Source organism: Clupea harengus, chromosome 7 (assembly GCF_900700415.2).
Source record: "Clupea harengus chromosome 7, Ch_v2.0.2, whole genome shotgun sequence".
Classification (NCBI taxonomy): domain Eukaryota; kingdom Metazoa; phylum Chordata; class Actinopteri; order Clupeiformes; family Clupeidae; genus Clupea; species Clupea harengus.
In genome coordinates, this window is record NC_045158.1 from 24,401,603 (window position 1) to 24,417,245 (window position 15,643).

Genomic DNA, 15,643 nt, shown 5'->3' on the forward strand with positions numbered 1-15,643 from the left:
ATATTTGTGTAAAATCTTTGTGATATTTCTCTACCAGTCTATATGCTTCTTTGACTTCTGCCATTGTCTTTGTCAGTTCCATGTCTTTCAGCTTGTCAACAAATACATGTGTGCACTGTCCATTAGAGGGTCTCGAAGCACATTTTGAAAATGTACAACAATGGTGTAAAAGTGAGCTACACTCACTCAGCTTTAGGGGGAGCACAGTAGCAAAAAAGATCAACTCTCTCAGAATGTTGCTTTAATGCCAATACAGGCAAAACATCAGTCCTTTTGTTACCTCAGTGCAGCCTTTGACACAGTTGATCATAATATCTTGCATAATATCTTTTTGATCACTACCAAAGTTTTTTTTTTTTAAATGGTGCTTGCTGTCTTCCATTGCTCACATGCTCAGGACTATCCTTTGAGCCAAATACTTTTTCTCTTGAACCACTGACAGAAAAGGAAGGTTGTATTCATTTCCTTCTTTGAAAAGACCTTTGAAGGAAAGAATTACAACATCAATGGGTCATTTCACAGTTTTAAGCTATTTACTTCACATTTAAAGCAACACTGCGGAGGTTTTCATTATTCTGAATTTAGGTCTTCTTTAATCAGTTTTTAGAACATCCTCAACATCTTTTTTATGATCTATACCGTCTTGACGGAGAGATAACCACACCTGTATCTATACGGTCTTGACGGAGAGATAACCACACCTGTATCTACGCGTCTTGACGGAGAGATAACCACACCTGTCTTTCCCACTACCTTCTCAGGTTATCCACTATGTAGTTTTTTGCTCCACATCACAAACCCCACAGAATTTTCAAAAACAGCATTTACAGCATAACATCACCAAATAATTCCATCAGTTCTCAAGCTAACTGGCCTCAATAAGTGCTGCTGCCAGCTGTGTTATTTTTGGTGTTTGCAAAGGCAAATTTCCTAACCATGAACTAGTCGGCTTGTTACATTTAGACAAAACTCATGAGCGTGTCTGTAAATGTGATAATTTGCCTGTATGTGTGAGTGTGTTTCTGTCTGTGTGTGAGTGTGTTTCTGTCTGTGTGTGAGTGTGTTTCTGTCTGTATGTGAGTGTGTTTCTGTCTGTATGTGAGTGTGTTTCTGTCTGTATGTGAGTGTGTTTCTGTCTGTGTGTGAGTGTGTTTCTGTCTGTATGTGAGTGTGTTTCTGTCTGTATGTGAGTGTGTTTCTGTCTGTATGTGAGTGTGTTTCTGTCTGTATGTGAGTGTGTTTCTGTCTGTGTGTGAGTGTGTTTCTGTCTGTGTGTGAGTGTGTTTCTGTCTGTGTGTGAGTGTGTTTCTGTCTGTGTGTGAGTGTGTTTCTGTCTGTGTGTGAGTGTGTTTCTGTCTGTGTGTGAGTGTGTTTCTGTCTGTGTGTGAGTGTGTTTCTGTCTGTGTGTGTACATGAAAGTGTTCTTGAGTCATTTTGTGTCTCACTATGTCATCTTTGGCTGTGCAGATTGTACATGCTGTATCCCAGCGGACTGAACAAACATGATGCAGAGGAAGCTGGCGCTGCTGGTTGGCATCGGTGCCTTAGCCATCCTTCTGATGCTGAAGTGGGAGCATGTGATAACCCTGATTAACGGAGAAAAAGCCTCAGTACAGTTTGCACTGCAGCCACGGCAACGGACGCCCACGGACACCATCACCCCCATCCCATTCTCCAGGCACCTCATGGTATCTGCCTTTAAGGACCACAGACTGGGCGGGGCCATCAGGGTGATCAGCATCATCTGCAGGCAGGAGCTGCAGCCGCTCTACTGTGTCCTATGCGCTAACGCTAAGGCTGATGCTAACGTTGATGCTAAGGCTGATGGGGCTCCGGGTCAGTGCACATCTTTCCAGGCAAAAGTTCACCAGCACAGCGATGACTTCGGCTTTCCTTTTGTGACTTCAGACGTGTTGTGCCTGAGTCCAGCGTTGCAGCAAGCCACACGTGTCAGCATAACAGCTAACCCATACGCCTTTCACAATTTGACATTTTTATCGATCCAAAACCAGGAGGTCAAGGAATCGTTTAAGTACAACTTTACTGTATGCATATCTAACCTTTTTGGGGTGTACAATAATGCCCTCCAATTTGCACAAACCATGGAGGTGTACAAGCTTATAGGGGTTCAGAGGGTTGTCATCTACAACACCAGCTGTGGACCAGACGTTGAGAAAATTCTCAAGTACTACAGTAAAGAGGGTATGCTGGAGGTTGTGCCTTGGCCAATAGACAAGTTCCTTAAGCCATCTACTGGCTGGAGTTATGACTTACACCATGGGGACATTCATTATTATGGACAGCTGACCACTCTGAATGAATGCATATACAGATACATGTACCAGTCAAAGTACCTTCTGCTGAATGACATTGATGAGATCATTATGCCTTACAAGCATGCCAACCTGGAGAACTTAATGGGCATTTTACAGCAGCAGCGTCCCAACGCAGGGGTCTTCAAGATCGAGAACCACATTTTCCCCAAAACGCAGTTCGATGACAGCGGCCGATTTCGTCTGGCTCGGTGGAGGAGTGTGCCTGGTGTGAACATCCTGGAGCATGTCTACCGAGAGCCGGACAGGAAGCACGTGTTTAACCCCACAAAGGTGCTCATCAACCCCCGGAGCGTGGAGCAGACTTCAGTACACACCACACTGAAGCAGTTCGGACTCGTCTTTAACGTCCCGTTCGATGTATGCCGCATCATCCATGTCAGGGTGCCACTGCAAGGACAACTCTCCAAAGACCAGCTGTTCGTCGACAAGAAACTCTGGGAATTTGAGAAGCTTTTGATTCCCAGTATCGATCGCGCACTGAATGAATCAGGTGTGTTGTGAAATACTGATGCTTCCTACGGTGACAAAGCCGTTTGGTAACGCTGTATATCTTTTTGTTTTGCCTCACATGCAGCAAAAAAAAAAGCACAAAAAGAAAAACCTTTGTAACAGTACCGAAGCGTGACTAATTTAATGGAGGCCCAACACATTATTTTCTTTCTACAGGTACACGACGTTACGCATTACGGTGCTAAACTTATGCTACAGTGATACAAACGGTGTCTCTAATCACTTCGCACCACAATAATTAGGTGTTTATAATACTCAGTTTCATTTTCCAAATCAAGTCATCACTTACTATAAAACAAAGAAAATGTGGTTCAAAGATCACACACACACACACACACACACACACACACACACACACACACACACTCACAGACAGAGCTGCCTCACACACACAGCATGGACACATGGGCCTCACACACACGCCACTTCATGTGACAAGGAGAATGAAGTCCAATGACTGTACATGAAACATAGTGAGGATTAAATGTGTGATTGTCTGTATTCTAATGATTAGTATTTGTGGTGGTATAACTGTTGACTAAGTGGTAGTGTAGTGTCTCTATCATGTCCAATCCTTTCTTCAGAGTGTGAAATGACACATATACACAAGCACGCACGCACAGATGCACACACACACACGCACACTGTAACAATGTGATTGTGTGAAGGTGATTGAATCATACAGATGTGAAGGATGTAAAGGAGTTTTGTATTTGTAAATAAATCTTTGACTTCACCTCAATGGACCTGCAGTCATTTACACACGTTTCCTCCTGTGCCTTCCCCTCCACCCCTCCACCACCCCGGCCTACCCCACCCGCCTCTGTACATGACACACACATTTGTCCTGTTTGTTAACTGATGTGCTCTACATAACTTCCGTCTAAATCCTGTTCCTTGTGTCTTATCTCAAGTGTCATTTGAAAATGATATGGAGATGCCAACCAGTCTGCCTGTGTTTGTTTTTTAATTTGTTTTGATTGTTTGTTTTTTAATACTACACATGGATCATGATAAACAACCTCACATTTCAGCTTTTGTTGTGTTGATCCTCAACCAGGATTTGAATTTGAATTTGGTCACACATACACACACACACACACACACACACACGAGCGTACACCTTTAGATGAGAGTGTCCACGTTTCCACAGGCCTGACCTGCGTTGTGTGTCTGTAAACGTTTCGTGCTCAAACTGTGGCTAGCCCACCAAGGAGATGCCACACACACACACACACACACCCACACCCTCACACACACACACGGTTCAGTAAAGGGGTTGATGAAAACCTAAACACTTGCTTGTGTCTCACTGTAGTAGGCGTACTTAACCCTGTGTCACACCGCTCTTTTAACATAGTGTTTTTTTTTTTTGGTTGATTGTTTTATCGAGAGACAGAGAGAGTGCGGTTACGTGTGTGTTTGTGTGTGTGTGTGAGAGAGAAAGAGAGTGTGAGTGAGTGACTTTTTTGTCACAAAAAATTGTGTTATTGGTTTTGATTACAGTTATTGGTTTTGATTACACAGGGAAACAAAAAGATGTTAAAGGCTCTACTGTACATTTTGGTGTGCTTGTGTTAACAAACATAATCTAAAGGTTAGTTACACTCCCTCCATGCAGTTCCGCCCTGCTTTCATGTTAAGTGCTCTCTTATCGTGTCAAACCCTTTTGCACTGGAAAGAATCATCTGGTTTGGCTTGATAGGGCAAGTTCTTCAGGGCCTTTAGGCATTAGAGAACTGGGAGATTACAACACCCTCCGATCCAGGAAAGGAGATTTCTTTGCCGTCTCTGAGGTGAGTTCCCTCATCAGGTATGCAAAGAGCTTTGGGAGTCGAGAGAAGCACTGTGTAACCATAAAGTCATGATTAACGCTGAAATGAAATCTACTCATACTGTGATAGGATGAAATTACACGCATGTTTTTGTTACGCTGCCACTCTTTTTTTCTGATGTCGGAACTTGCCGTCTCTGTTCTGACGTGGAAGGGTAGGAGCTTGAGGGAGAGACAAGAAATATATTATTTGCACAGATCCAGTGGGCAACGGATCATGGCCGGACCTAGGGGATTGTATAAAGAAGAGGAGAAAATCCTATGTGAGCCGGTTCAATGGCACTTCTCATCAACCAAAAATAATTTTCATTAATAATATAACACTTGATGAGAAATTAGGATACCTAACCAAACTGAATACTTTCAGGATGAATTAATGTCCATATATTGTGTATCGTGTGTGTAAAAATGCCATCATTTCACCCCTCTATCCAGCTAGCTAATATTGCTATAGCAGACTAACGTTAGCTTTAGACTGCCTTAGGAGACCATTTTATGAGGTAACACTAGCCTAGTTTACTACTGGAGTGTTTCTGGTATGGTGCCTGGTTAGCTGTATCAATATCTTCCCTGCTTAATTTCGTGATGTACAGTATATATTTAATTTTATCATTTTATTATGTAGTCTTGAACGTTGTGCTATAGTGCCAAGCATAGGCAGGTTAGGAATTCCATAAACAGTTACTGTCCTGTTGGCAAACCAATAGATCTCTTATGGAGACAAAAACTACAGAGTAGTTTTATGAGGTTATGACATTTAAAAAAAAAATTGTGAAACTTACCAAAAATCCCACATTGAAAAAGACTGACAAGGAAAACATTGTCAGTGAAAAAGCAAAGAACCTTTAAAAACATCTTTTCAGTACACAAGTTAATACAGTTGCTTCCATACCAATGTTCTATTTGTCAGTGTAGTTTATTTTCATTTTTATAAATACCGATTTTGTTTTGTTTTTTACAGTCGAACCCACTCGTGGAGAGCCATGCTGAGGAAGACACACCCGCATCCCACCCCCAATCCCTTGACTCCCTGCCTTTTTCTAGCCCGAGACCCAATCCCAATTTTTATTTGTTAATATGGATGCCAAAATGGTTCCGTAGCCGTCATGCACAGGTGAGATAAGCAGTGTGGAACGGGCCTTAGAGAGTCATAAACAATCATATCAGTGCTCTCTTTGAGCAGGCACTCTTAATTACCTTGAGTCAACAGTCAGACTCTGTAGATGATTTGCTGAATAATTGTTAAGACAGTCACTGACGAACAGAAAGTACCATGGTAACAAAATCCAACTGTTAAACTCCTAAAAAGAGAGAGTAGGAAGACTGAAAATGAAAATAGCTTCAAGTACCAATTGTGAGATCTGAAATAATGTAATGACATGGCACATGAATAAACAGTTTATGAATACAATACATGTTACATGTGTCAGTCAAACTGAATGTACTATACAACCAAAAAGGCCACCATCTATCCTTGATGCCCCAAAATAACATCCCCCTGTGCAGGGGGAGGGGGCGTGGTGGCGGCTAGCGATGTACCCTGATCATTTCACGTAATTAAGTGTTATTGGCAGAATATCTGTGCAGGGGGAGGGGCGTGGCGGCGGCGGTTACAAACACGCACGCGTGTGCAGGCACATCAGTGGGCCGCAAATTACTTTCTAGTCAGAATGGTGGTCCCTGGGACAAAACCAGTTGAAAACCCCTGTATTATATCACTGTATGTGTGTATCAACAAGAAGTGCAACCAAGTATATAAGTATTAAAAGCAAGTGCAAACAAGACTTTTTAACCTTTCTTTTAACGTCTACTTGATGGTCATAATCAGCAGGGACACTGTCTCACCCCCTCCCCTCGCGCTACGTGCAGATCTCACACACACACACACACACACACACACACCTCTCTCTTGTCTAGTGAGCTTTCTCAGGGTGTGGTTTTGTTTCTCTGCCCGCGAGGATCGAGTAGTAATGTTTCAGTGTTAGTTCCCTTTCTCTGCGATGTGGATCGCGGCTGGCTGGAAGGGAATTTACTTTTCACCCAGATATTGTGTCATATGGTTACACCTGTCCTGTCTCAGCCTGACATCCAAATAAATTAATGTCAAGTCAAAAAGTTTGATCAGTCTTCATCAATCTCACGCCAAGAAGCCTTGGAAGGTTGCAACCTTGAAAAATCGAACTCAGCTATCTTGTAATACATTTCACTGTCCAATGTATATTAAGCATATTGCCAAACATATTTATTAGATTTCACATACTTCACATTCAAACTTTTAGAAAACAATGAGTATGGGCTGAACATGAGCAGTATTTCAGCAAAATTAAAATGTGTTAATCCTGTTCAGATTGTAGATGCTGTATCCCAGCGGACTGAACAAACATGATGCAGAGGAAGCTGGCGCTGCTGGTTGGCATCGGTGCCTTGACCGTCCTCCTGATGCTGAGGTGGGAGCACGTGATGACCTTAGTGAACCTCATGAGCAGCAAACGACCTTCAGCTGAGCCTGAACTGTCCAAAGACACCATCACCCCCATCCCAGGCTCCAGGCACCTCATGGTGTCGGCCTTTAAGGACCACAGACTGGGCGGGGCCATCAGGGTGATCAGCATCATCTGCAGGCAGGAGCTGCAGCCGCTCTACTGTGTCCTATGTGCTAACGCTGATGCCAAGGCTGATGCTAACGCTAACGCTGATGGTGCTCTGAATCAGTGCGCATTTTCACGGGCAAAAGTTGACGTGCACAGCGAAAGCTTCGGCTTTCCTTTTGTGACTTCAGACGTGTTGTGTATGAGTCCAGCGTTACAGCAAGCCACACATGTCAGCATAACAGCTAACCCAAACGCCAGTTTGACATTTTTATCAATCCAAAACCAGGAGGTCAAGGAATCGTTTAAGTACAACTTTACTGTATGCATATCTAACCTTTTTGGGGTGTACAATAATGCCCTCCAATTTGCACAAACCATGGAGGTGTACAAGCTTATAGGGGTTCAGAGGGTTGTCATCTACAACACCAGCTGTGGACCAGACGTTGAGAAAATTCTCAAGTACTACAGTAAAGAGGGTATGCTGGAGGTTGTGCCTTGGCCAATAGACAAGTTCCTAACGCCCTCTACTGGCTGGAGTTATGACTTACACCATGGGGACATTCATTATTATGGACAGCTGACCACTCTGAATGAATGCATGTACAGATACATGTACCAGTCAAAGTACCTCCTGCTGAATGACATTGATGAGATCATTATGCCTTACAAGCATGCCAACCTGGAGAACTTAATGGGCATTTTACAGCAGCAGCGTCCCAACGCAGGGGTCTTCAAGATCGAGAACCACATTTTCCCCAAAACGCAGTTCGATGACAGCGGCCGATTTCGTCTGCCTCGGTGGAAGAGTGTGCCTGGTGTGAACATCCTGGAGCATGTCTACCGAGAACCGGACAGGAAGCACGTTTTTAACCCCACAAAGGTGCTCATCAACCCCCGGAGCGTGGAGCAGACTTCAGTACACACCACACTGAAGCAGTTCGGACTCGTCTTTAATGTCCCGTTCGATGTATGCCGCATCATCCATGTCAGGGTGCCACTGCAAGGACAACTCTCCAAAGACCAGCTGTTCGTCGACAAGAAACTCTGGGAATTTGAGAAGCTTTTGATTCCCAGTATCGATCGCGCACTGAATGAATCAGGTGTGTTGTGAAATACTGATGCTTCCTACGGTGACAAAGCCGTTTGGTAACGCTGTATATCTTTTTGTTTTGCCTCACATGCAGCAAAAAAAAAAAGCACAAAAAGAAAAACCTTTGTAACAGTACCGAAGCGTGACTAATTTAATGGAGGCCCAACACATTATTTTCTTTCTACAGGTACACAACGTTACGCATTACGGTGCTAAACTTATGCTACAGTGATACAAACGGTGTCTCTAATCACTTCGCACCACAATAATTAGGTGTTTATAATACTCAGTTTCATTTTCCAAATCAAGTCATCACTTACTATAAAACAAAGAAAATGTGGTTCAAAGATCACACACACACACACACACACACACACACTCACAGACAGAGCTGCCCCACACACACACCATGGACACATGGGCCTCACACACACGCCACTTCATGTGACAAGGAGAATGAAGTCCAATGACTGTAAATGAAACATAGTGAGGATTAAATGTGTGATTGTCTGTATTCTAATGATTAGTATTTGTGGTGGTATAACTGTTGACTAAGTGGTAGTGTAGTGTCTCTATCATGTCCAATCCTTTCTTCAGAGTGTGAAATGACACATATACACAAGCACGCACGCACAGATGCACACACACACACGCACACTGTAACAATGTGATTGTGTGAAGGTGATTGAATCATACAGATGTGAAGGATGTAAAGGAGTTTTGTATTTCTAAATAAATCTTTGACTTCACCTCAATGGACCTGCAGTCATTTACACACGTTTCCTCCTGTGCCTTCCCCTCCACCCCTCCACCACCCCGGCCTACCCCACCCCCCTCTGTACATGACACACACATTTGTCCTGTTTGTTAACTGACGTGGTCTACATAACTTCCGTCTAAATCCTGTTCCTTGTGTCTTATCTCAAGTGTCATTTGAAAATGATATGGAGATGCCAACCAGTCTGCCTGTGTTTGTTTTTTAATTTGTTTTGATTGTTTGTTTTTTAATACTACACATGGATCATGATAAACAACCTCACATTTCAGCTTTTGTTGTGTTGATCCTCAACCAGGATTTGAATTTGAATTTGGTCACACATACACACACACACACACACACACACACACACACACACACACACACGAGCGTACACCTTTAGATGAGAGTGTCCACGTTTCCACAGGCCTGACCTGCGTTGTGTGTCTGTAAACGTTTCGTGCTCAAACTGTGGCTAGCCCACCAAGGAGATGCCACACACACACACACACCCACACCCTCACACACACACACGGTTCAGTAAAGGGGTTGATGAAAACCTAAACACTTGCTTGTGTCTCACTGTAGTAGGCGTACTTAACCCTGTGTCACACCGCTCTTTTAACATAGTGTTTTTTTTTTTGGGTTGATTGTTTTATCGAGAGACAGAGAGAGTGCGGTTACGTGTGTGTTTGTGTGTGTGTGTGTGAGAGAGAAAGAGAGTGTGACTGAGTGACTTTTTTGTCACAAAAAATTGTGTTATTGGTTTTGATTACAGTTATTGGTTTTGATTACACAGGGAAACAAAAAGATGTTAAAGGCTCTACTGTACATGTTGGTGTGCTTGTGTTAACAAACATAATCTAAAGGTTAGTTACACCCCCTCCATGCAGTTCCGCCCTGCTTTCATGTTAAGTGCTCTCTTATCGTGTCAAACCCTTTTGCACTGGAAAGAATCATCTGGTTTGGCTTGATAGGGCAAGTTCTTCAGGGCCTTTAGGCATTAGAGAACTGGGAGATTACAACACCCTCCGATCCAGGAAAGGAGATTTCTTTGCCGTCTCTGAGGTGAGTTCCCTCATCAGGTATGCAAAGAGCTTTGGGAGTCGAGAGAAGCACTGTGTAACCATAAAGTCATGATTAACGCTGAAATGAAATCTACTCATACTGTGATAGGATGAAATTACACGCATGTTTTTGTTACGCTGCCACTCTTTTTTTCTGATGTTGGAACTTGCCGTCTCTGTTCTGACGTGGAAGGGTAGGAGCTTGAGGGAGAGTCAAGAAATATATTATTTGCACAGATACAGTGGGCAACGGATCATGGCCGGACCTAGGGGATTGTATAAAGAAGAGGAGAAAATCCTATGTGAGCCGGTTCAATGGCACTTCTCATCAACCAAAAATAATTTTCATTAATAGTATAACACTTGATGAGAAATTACGATACCTAACCAAACTGAATACTTTCAGGATGAATTAATGTCCATATATTGTGTATCCTGTGTGTGTAAAAATGCCATCATTTCACCCCTCTATCCAGCTAGCTAATATTGCTATAGCAGACTAACGTTAGCTTCAGACTGCCTTAGGAGACCATTTTATGAGGTAACACTAGCCTAGTTTACTACTGGAGTGTTTCTGGTACGGTGCCTGGTTAGCTGTATCAATATCTTCCCTGCTTAATTTCGTGATGTACAGTATATATTTAATTTTATCATTTTATTATGTAGTCTTGAACGTTGTGCTATAGTGCCAAGCATAGGCAGGTTAGGAATTCCATAAACAGTTACTGTCCTGTTGGCAAACCAATAGATCTCTTATGGAGACAAAAACTACAGAGTAGTTTTATGAGGTTATGACATTTAAAAAAAAAATTGTGAAACTTACCAAAAATCCCACATTGAAAAAGACTGACAAGGAAAACATTGTCAGTGAAAAAGCAAAGAACCTTTAAAAACATCTTTTCAGTACACAAGTTAATACAGTTGCTTCCATACCAATGTTCTATTTGTCAGTGTAGTTTATTTTCATTTTTATAAATACCGATTTTGTTTTGTTTTTTACAGTCGAACCCACTCGTGGAGAGCCATGCTGAGGAAGACACACCCGCATCCCACCCCCAATCCCTTGACTCCCTGCCTTTTTCTAGCCCGAGACCCAATCCCAATTTTTATTTGTTAATATGGATGCCAAAATGGTTCCGTAACCGTCATGCACAGGTGAGATAAGCAGTGTGGAACGGGCCTTAGAGAGTCATAAACAATCATATCAGTGCTCTCTTTGAGCAGGCACTCTTAATTACCTTGAGTCAACAGTCAGACTCTGTAGATGATTTGCTGAATAATTGTTAAGACAGTCACTGACGAACAGAAAGTACCATGGTAACAAAATCCAACTGTTAAACTCCTAAAAAGAGAGAGTAGGAAGACTGAAAATGAAAATGGCTTCAAGTACCAATTGTGAGATCTGAAATAATGTAATGACATGGCACATGAATAAACAGTTTATGAATACAATACATGTTACATGTGTCAGTCAAACTGAATGTACTATACAACCAAAAAGGCCACCATCTATCCTTGATGCCCCAAAATAACATCCCCCTGTGCAGGGGGAGGGGGCGTGGTGGCGGCTAGCGATGTACCCTGATCATTTCACGTATTTAAGTGTTATTGGCAGAATATCTGTGCAGGGGGAGGGGCGTGGCGGCGGCGGTTAGAAACACGCACGCGTGTGCAGGCACATCAGTGGGCCGCAAATTACTTTCTAGTCAGAATGGTGGTCCCTGGGACAAAACCAGTTCAAAACCCCTGTATTATATCACTGTATGTGTGTATCAACAAGAAGTGCAACCAAGTATATAAGTATTAAAAGCAAGTGCAAACAAGACTTTTTAACCTTTCTTTTAACGTCTACTTGATGGTCATAATCAGCAGGGACACTGTCTCACCCCCTCCCCTCGCGCTACGTGCAGATCTCACACACACACACACACACACACACACACACACACACACACACCTCTCTCTTGTCTAGTGAGCTTTCTCAGGGTGTGGTTTTGTTTCTCTGCCCGCGAGGATCGAGTAGTAATGTTTCAGTGTTAGTTCCCTTTCTCTGCGATGTGGATCGCGGCTGGCTGGAAGGGAATTTACTTTTCACCCAGATATTGTGTCATATGGTTACACCTGTCCTGTCTCAGCCTGACATCCAAATAAATTAATCTCAAGTCAAAAAGTTTGATCAGTCTTCATCAATCTCACGCCAAGAAGCCTTGGAAGGTTGCAACCTTGAAAAATCGAACTCAGCTATCTTGTAATACATTTCACTGTCCAATGTATATTAAGCATATTGCCAAACATATTTATTAGATTTCACATACTTCACATTCAAACTTTTAGAAAACAATGAGTATGGGCTGAACATGAGCAGTATTTCAGCAAAATTAAAATGTGTTAATCCTGTTCAGATTGTAGATGCTGTATCCCAGCGGACTGAACAAACATGATGCAGAGGAAGCTGGCGCTGCTGGTTGGCATCGGTGCCTTGACCGTCCTCCTGATGCTGAGGTGGGACCACGTGATGACCTTAGTGAACCTCATGAGCAGCAAACAACCTTCAGCTGAGCCTGAACTGCCCCCGGACACCATCACCCCCATCCCAGGCTCCAGGCACCTCATGGTGTCGGCCTTTAAGGACCACAGACTGGGCGGGGCCATCAGGGTGATCAGCATCATCTGCAGGCAGGAGCTGCAGCCGCTCTACTGTGTCCTATGTGCTAGCGCTGATGCCAAGGCTGATGCTAACGCTAACGCTGATGGTGCTCTGAATCAGTGCGCATTTTCACGGGCAAAAGTTGACGTGCACAGTGAAAGCTTCGGCTTTCCTTTTGTGACTTCAGACGTGTTGTGTATGAGTCCAGCGTTACAGCAAGCCACACATGTCAGCATAACAGCTAACCCAAACGCCAGTTTGACATTTTTATCAATCCAAAACCAGGAGGTCAAGGAATTGTTTAAGTACAACTTTACTGTATGCATATCTAACCTTTTTGGGGAGTACAATAATGCCCTCCAATTTGTACAAACCATGGAGGTGTACAAGCTTATAGGGGTTCAGAGGGTTGTCATCTACAACACCAGCTGTGGCCCAGACGTTGAGAAAATTCTCAAGTACTACAGTAAAGAGGGCATGCTGGAGGTTGTGCCTTGGCCAATAGACAAGTTCCTATCGCCATCTACTGGGTGGAAGTATGACTTACACCATGGGGACATTCATTATTATGGACAGCTGACCACTCTGAACGAATGCATATACAGATACATGTACCAGTCAAAGTACCTCCTGCTGAATGACATTGATGAGATCATTATGCCTTACAAGCATGCCAACCTGGAGAAGTTAATGGGAACTTTACAGCAGCAGCATCCCAACGCAGGGGTCTTCAGGATCGAGAACCACATCTTCCCCAAAACGCAGTTCGATGACAGCGGCCGATTTCGTCTGCCTCGGTGGAGGAATGTGCCTGGTGTGAACATCCTGGAGCATGTCTACCGAGAACCGGACAGGAAGCACGTGTTTAACCCCACCAAGCTGCTCATCAACCCCCGGAGCGTGGAGCAGACTTCAGTACACTCTACACTGAAGCAGTTCGGACTCGTCTTTAACGTCCCGTTAGATGTATGCCGCATCATCCATGTCAGGGTGCCACTGCAAGGGCAACTCTCCAAAGACCAGCTGTTTGTCGACAAGAAACTCTGGGAATTTGAGGAGCTTTTGATCCCCAGTATCGATCGTGCACTGAATGAATCAGGTGTGTTGTGAAATACTGATTTATAAATAAAGGAGGAGATGCTGATGGAGAGAAAAGACAAATAAGAAAATGTTTTGACATGCCACATCCCATAATAATGTTGTATGTGGGCAGAGGGAGACGACAGTGGAAGTGCTGGCTGAATTCCTGCATTGTGGTATTCCAGCACTCATTACAGGAACCAAGTTCCTTCCTGCCTTCATGTTACGTGCTCTCTTACCTTCTCTACACAGAGACACACCACTGCATCCTTTTGTACTGTGTTTTTCTATTAAAAAATTAAATAAAAACAAAGGATCATCTGGTTTTGCTTGTTAAGAAAAGTTCTTCAGAGCTATTAGGCATTAGGAACTGGGAGAGACCAACGCCGTACAAACTAGGAAAGGAGATTTCTTTGCCGTCTCTGAGGTGAGTTCCGTCATCAGGTATGCAAAGAGCTTTGGGAGTCGAGAGAAGCATTGTGCAATCATAAGTCATGATTAACTCTAAGCTTAAGTCTGCTCATACTGTGATACGATTGAAAATACACATTTTTTTGTTTAAGGGGATGTTCAAACAAAAGGTCTCGATAACCAGACAATTAGACAATTAGAATGATAAATATCTCTGTGTGGTCTTATTATGAATAATTTCCTGTAATGTTCATACCTGAATGTATGAGGCAAAGACCTTTGAAGCGTACCAATATCTCAACTCCAAATAGCCTGTATTTCGAGATTGATTTTTATCCCTGAACCCATTTGCAAATGTTTGCCACGTAATTTACGGGTACATAAATGTGATAAACCTGTGGTGGCTCAAAATGCTTGAAAAGTTTAAACGAAGCCTACAATAAACCAGTTCTCCAGGGATGAAACCCCCCAATTGATTTTTCTTTGCACACAAAACAAAAATAAACGATAGAATGTCAGTTTGCTGATGATTTGCCCACAGATGAGGAAACGGACTTGACCCCTGATGCTGACACACACACACTCACTCATTTACACTCACAAACACACATCCATTTGGCTTTAATGGCTCGGGCTGATGGACGTGTTAACACTTCAGGACACACACACACCACACACAAACACACACTTTTATGGCATTTGGTCATTGAAAGATTCATGATCTGAACAGTATTTAGAATGGACATCAGCAAGTTGATTTATATATTTTGCACAATTTAAAATCCATGATTGTAATTCCTAACGATTGATTGTTAAATAGTTAATACATTAGAATGCCTCTGGGAAGAGACAGAAAGTAGAAAGCAATCCAACCACAACACCAGGAAGGGTCTTAACACCTGTTCAACCCACAACCCTCATTCTTGGTAACCATCAGTCATGTAGATGGTTATACTGTTCTTTGACAAAAAACAGCCTTTCAAATATAGTGTCCAAGCATACAGAGATGACTGCTTTTGAAAGACATCATGTAATCATCTAATTTCCATCAGTTCAAAAATCAGATATCACAGTGGATGTTTCTCATTTCAATCAGCCACACATATCTGTGTGAGGTGTGCGTGCGTGTTCCTTGCGTTTGACACATCATCTTGACGCGCATTCACCCCTGGTCCTCGAAGCTGCTGCATTCTGCATTCTCCAGTTCACCCTTTGCGTCCTCATGATAAACCAATACAATTTCCTTAGCAACACAGCATCTTTAAGAGGGCAGATATGACTTCACCTAGTGCACAGAAGCTTAAGCTGCATGTTTTATTC

The 15,643-nt window shown here is 43.0% G+C and overlaps 2 protein-coding genes and 1 pseudogene across 2 annotated transcripts in view; all 3 read left to right on the forward strand.

The window, feature by feature from the left end:
- The window catches only part of LOC116221134, a 28,927-nt gene extending 25,741 nt beyond the window's left edge, over positions 1 to 3,186 (forward strand). Inside the window, exon 2 of the mRNA XM_042708316.1 lies at positions 1,468 to 3,186. Within this exon, the coding sequence (XP_042564250.1) occupies positions 1,503 to 2,837 (1,335 nt within the window). The 5' untranslated portion in view covers positions 1,468 to 1,502 and the 3' untranslated portion in view covers positions 2,838 to 3,186. The remainder of the gene's footprint in view (positions 1 to 1,467) is intronic.
- Positions 3,187 to 4,486: 1,300 nt separating this feature from the next.
- On the forward strand, positions 4,487 to 8,729 carry LOC116221033. The gene is made up of 2 exons (XM_031570012.2): positions 4,487 to 4,642; positions 7,028 to 8,729. The coding sequence occupies exon 2, from the start codon at positions 7,063 to 7,065 to the stop codon at positions 8,380 to 8,382; it is 1,320 nt and encodes a 439-aa protein (XP_031425872.1). The 5' UTR covers positions 4,487 to 4,642; positions 7,028 to 7,062; the 3' UTR covers positions 8,383 to 8,729.
- Positions 8,730 to 9,829: 1,100 nt separating this feature from the next.
- LOC116220951 lies at positions 9,830 to 13,957 on the forward strand (annotated as a pseudogene).
- The last annotated feature ends 1,686 nt before the right edge of the window (positions 13,958 to 15,643 follow it).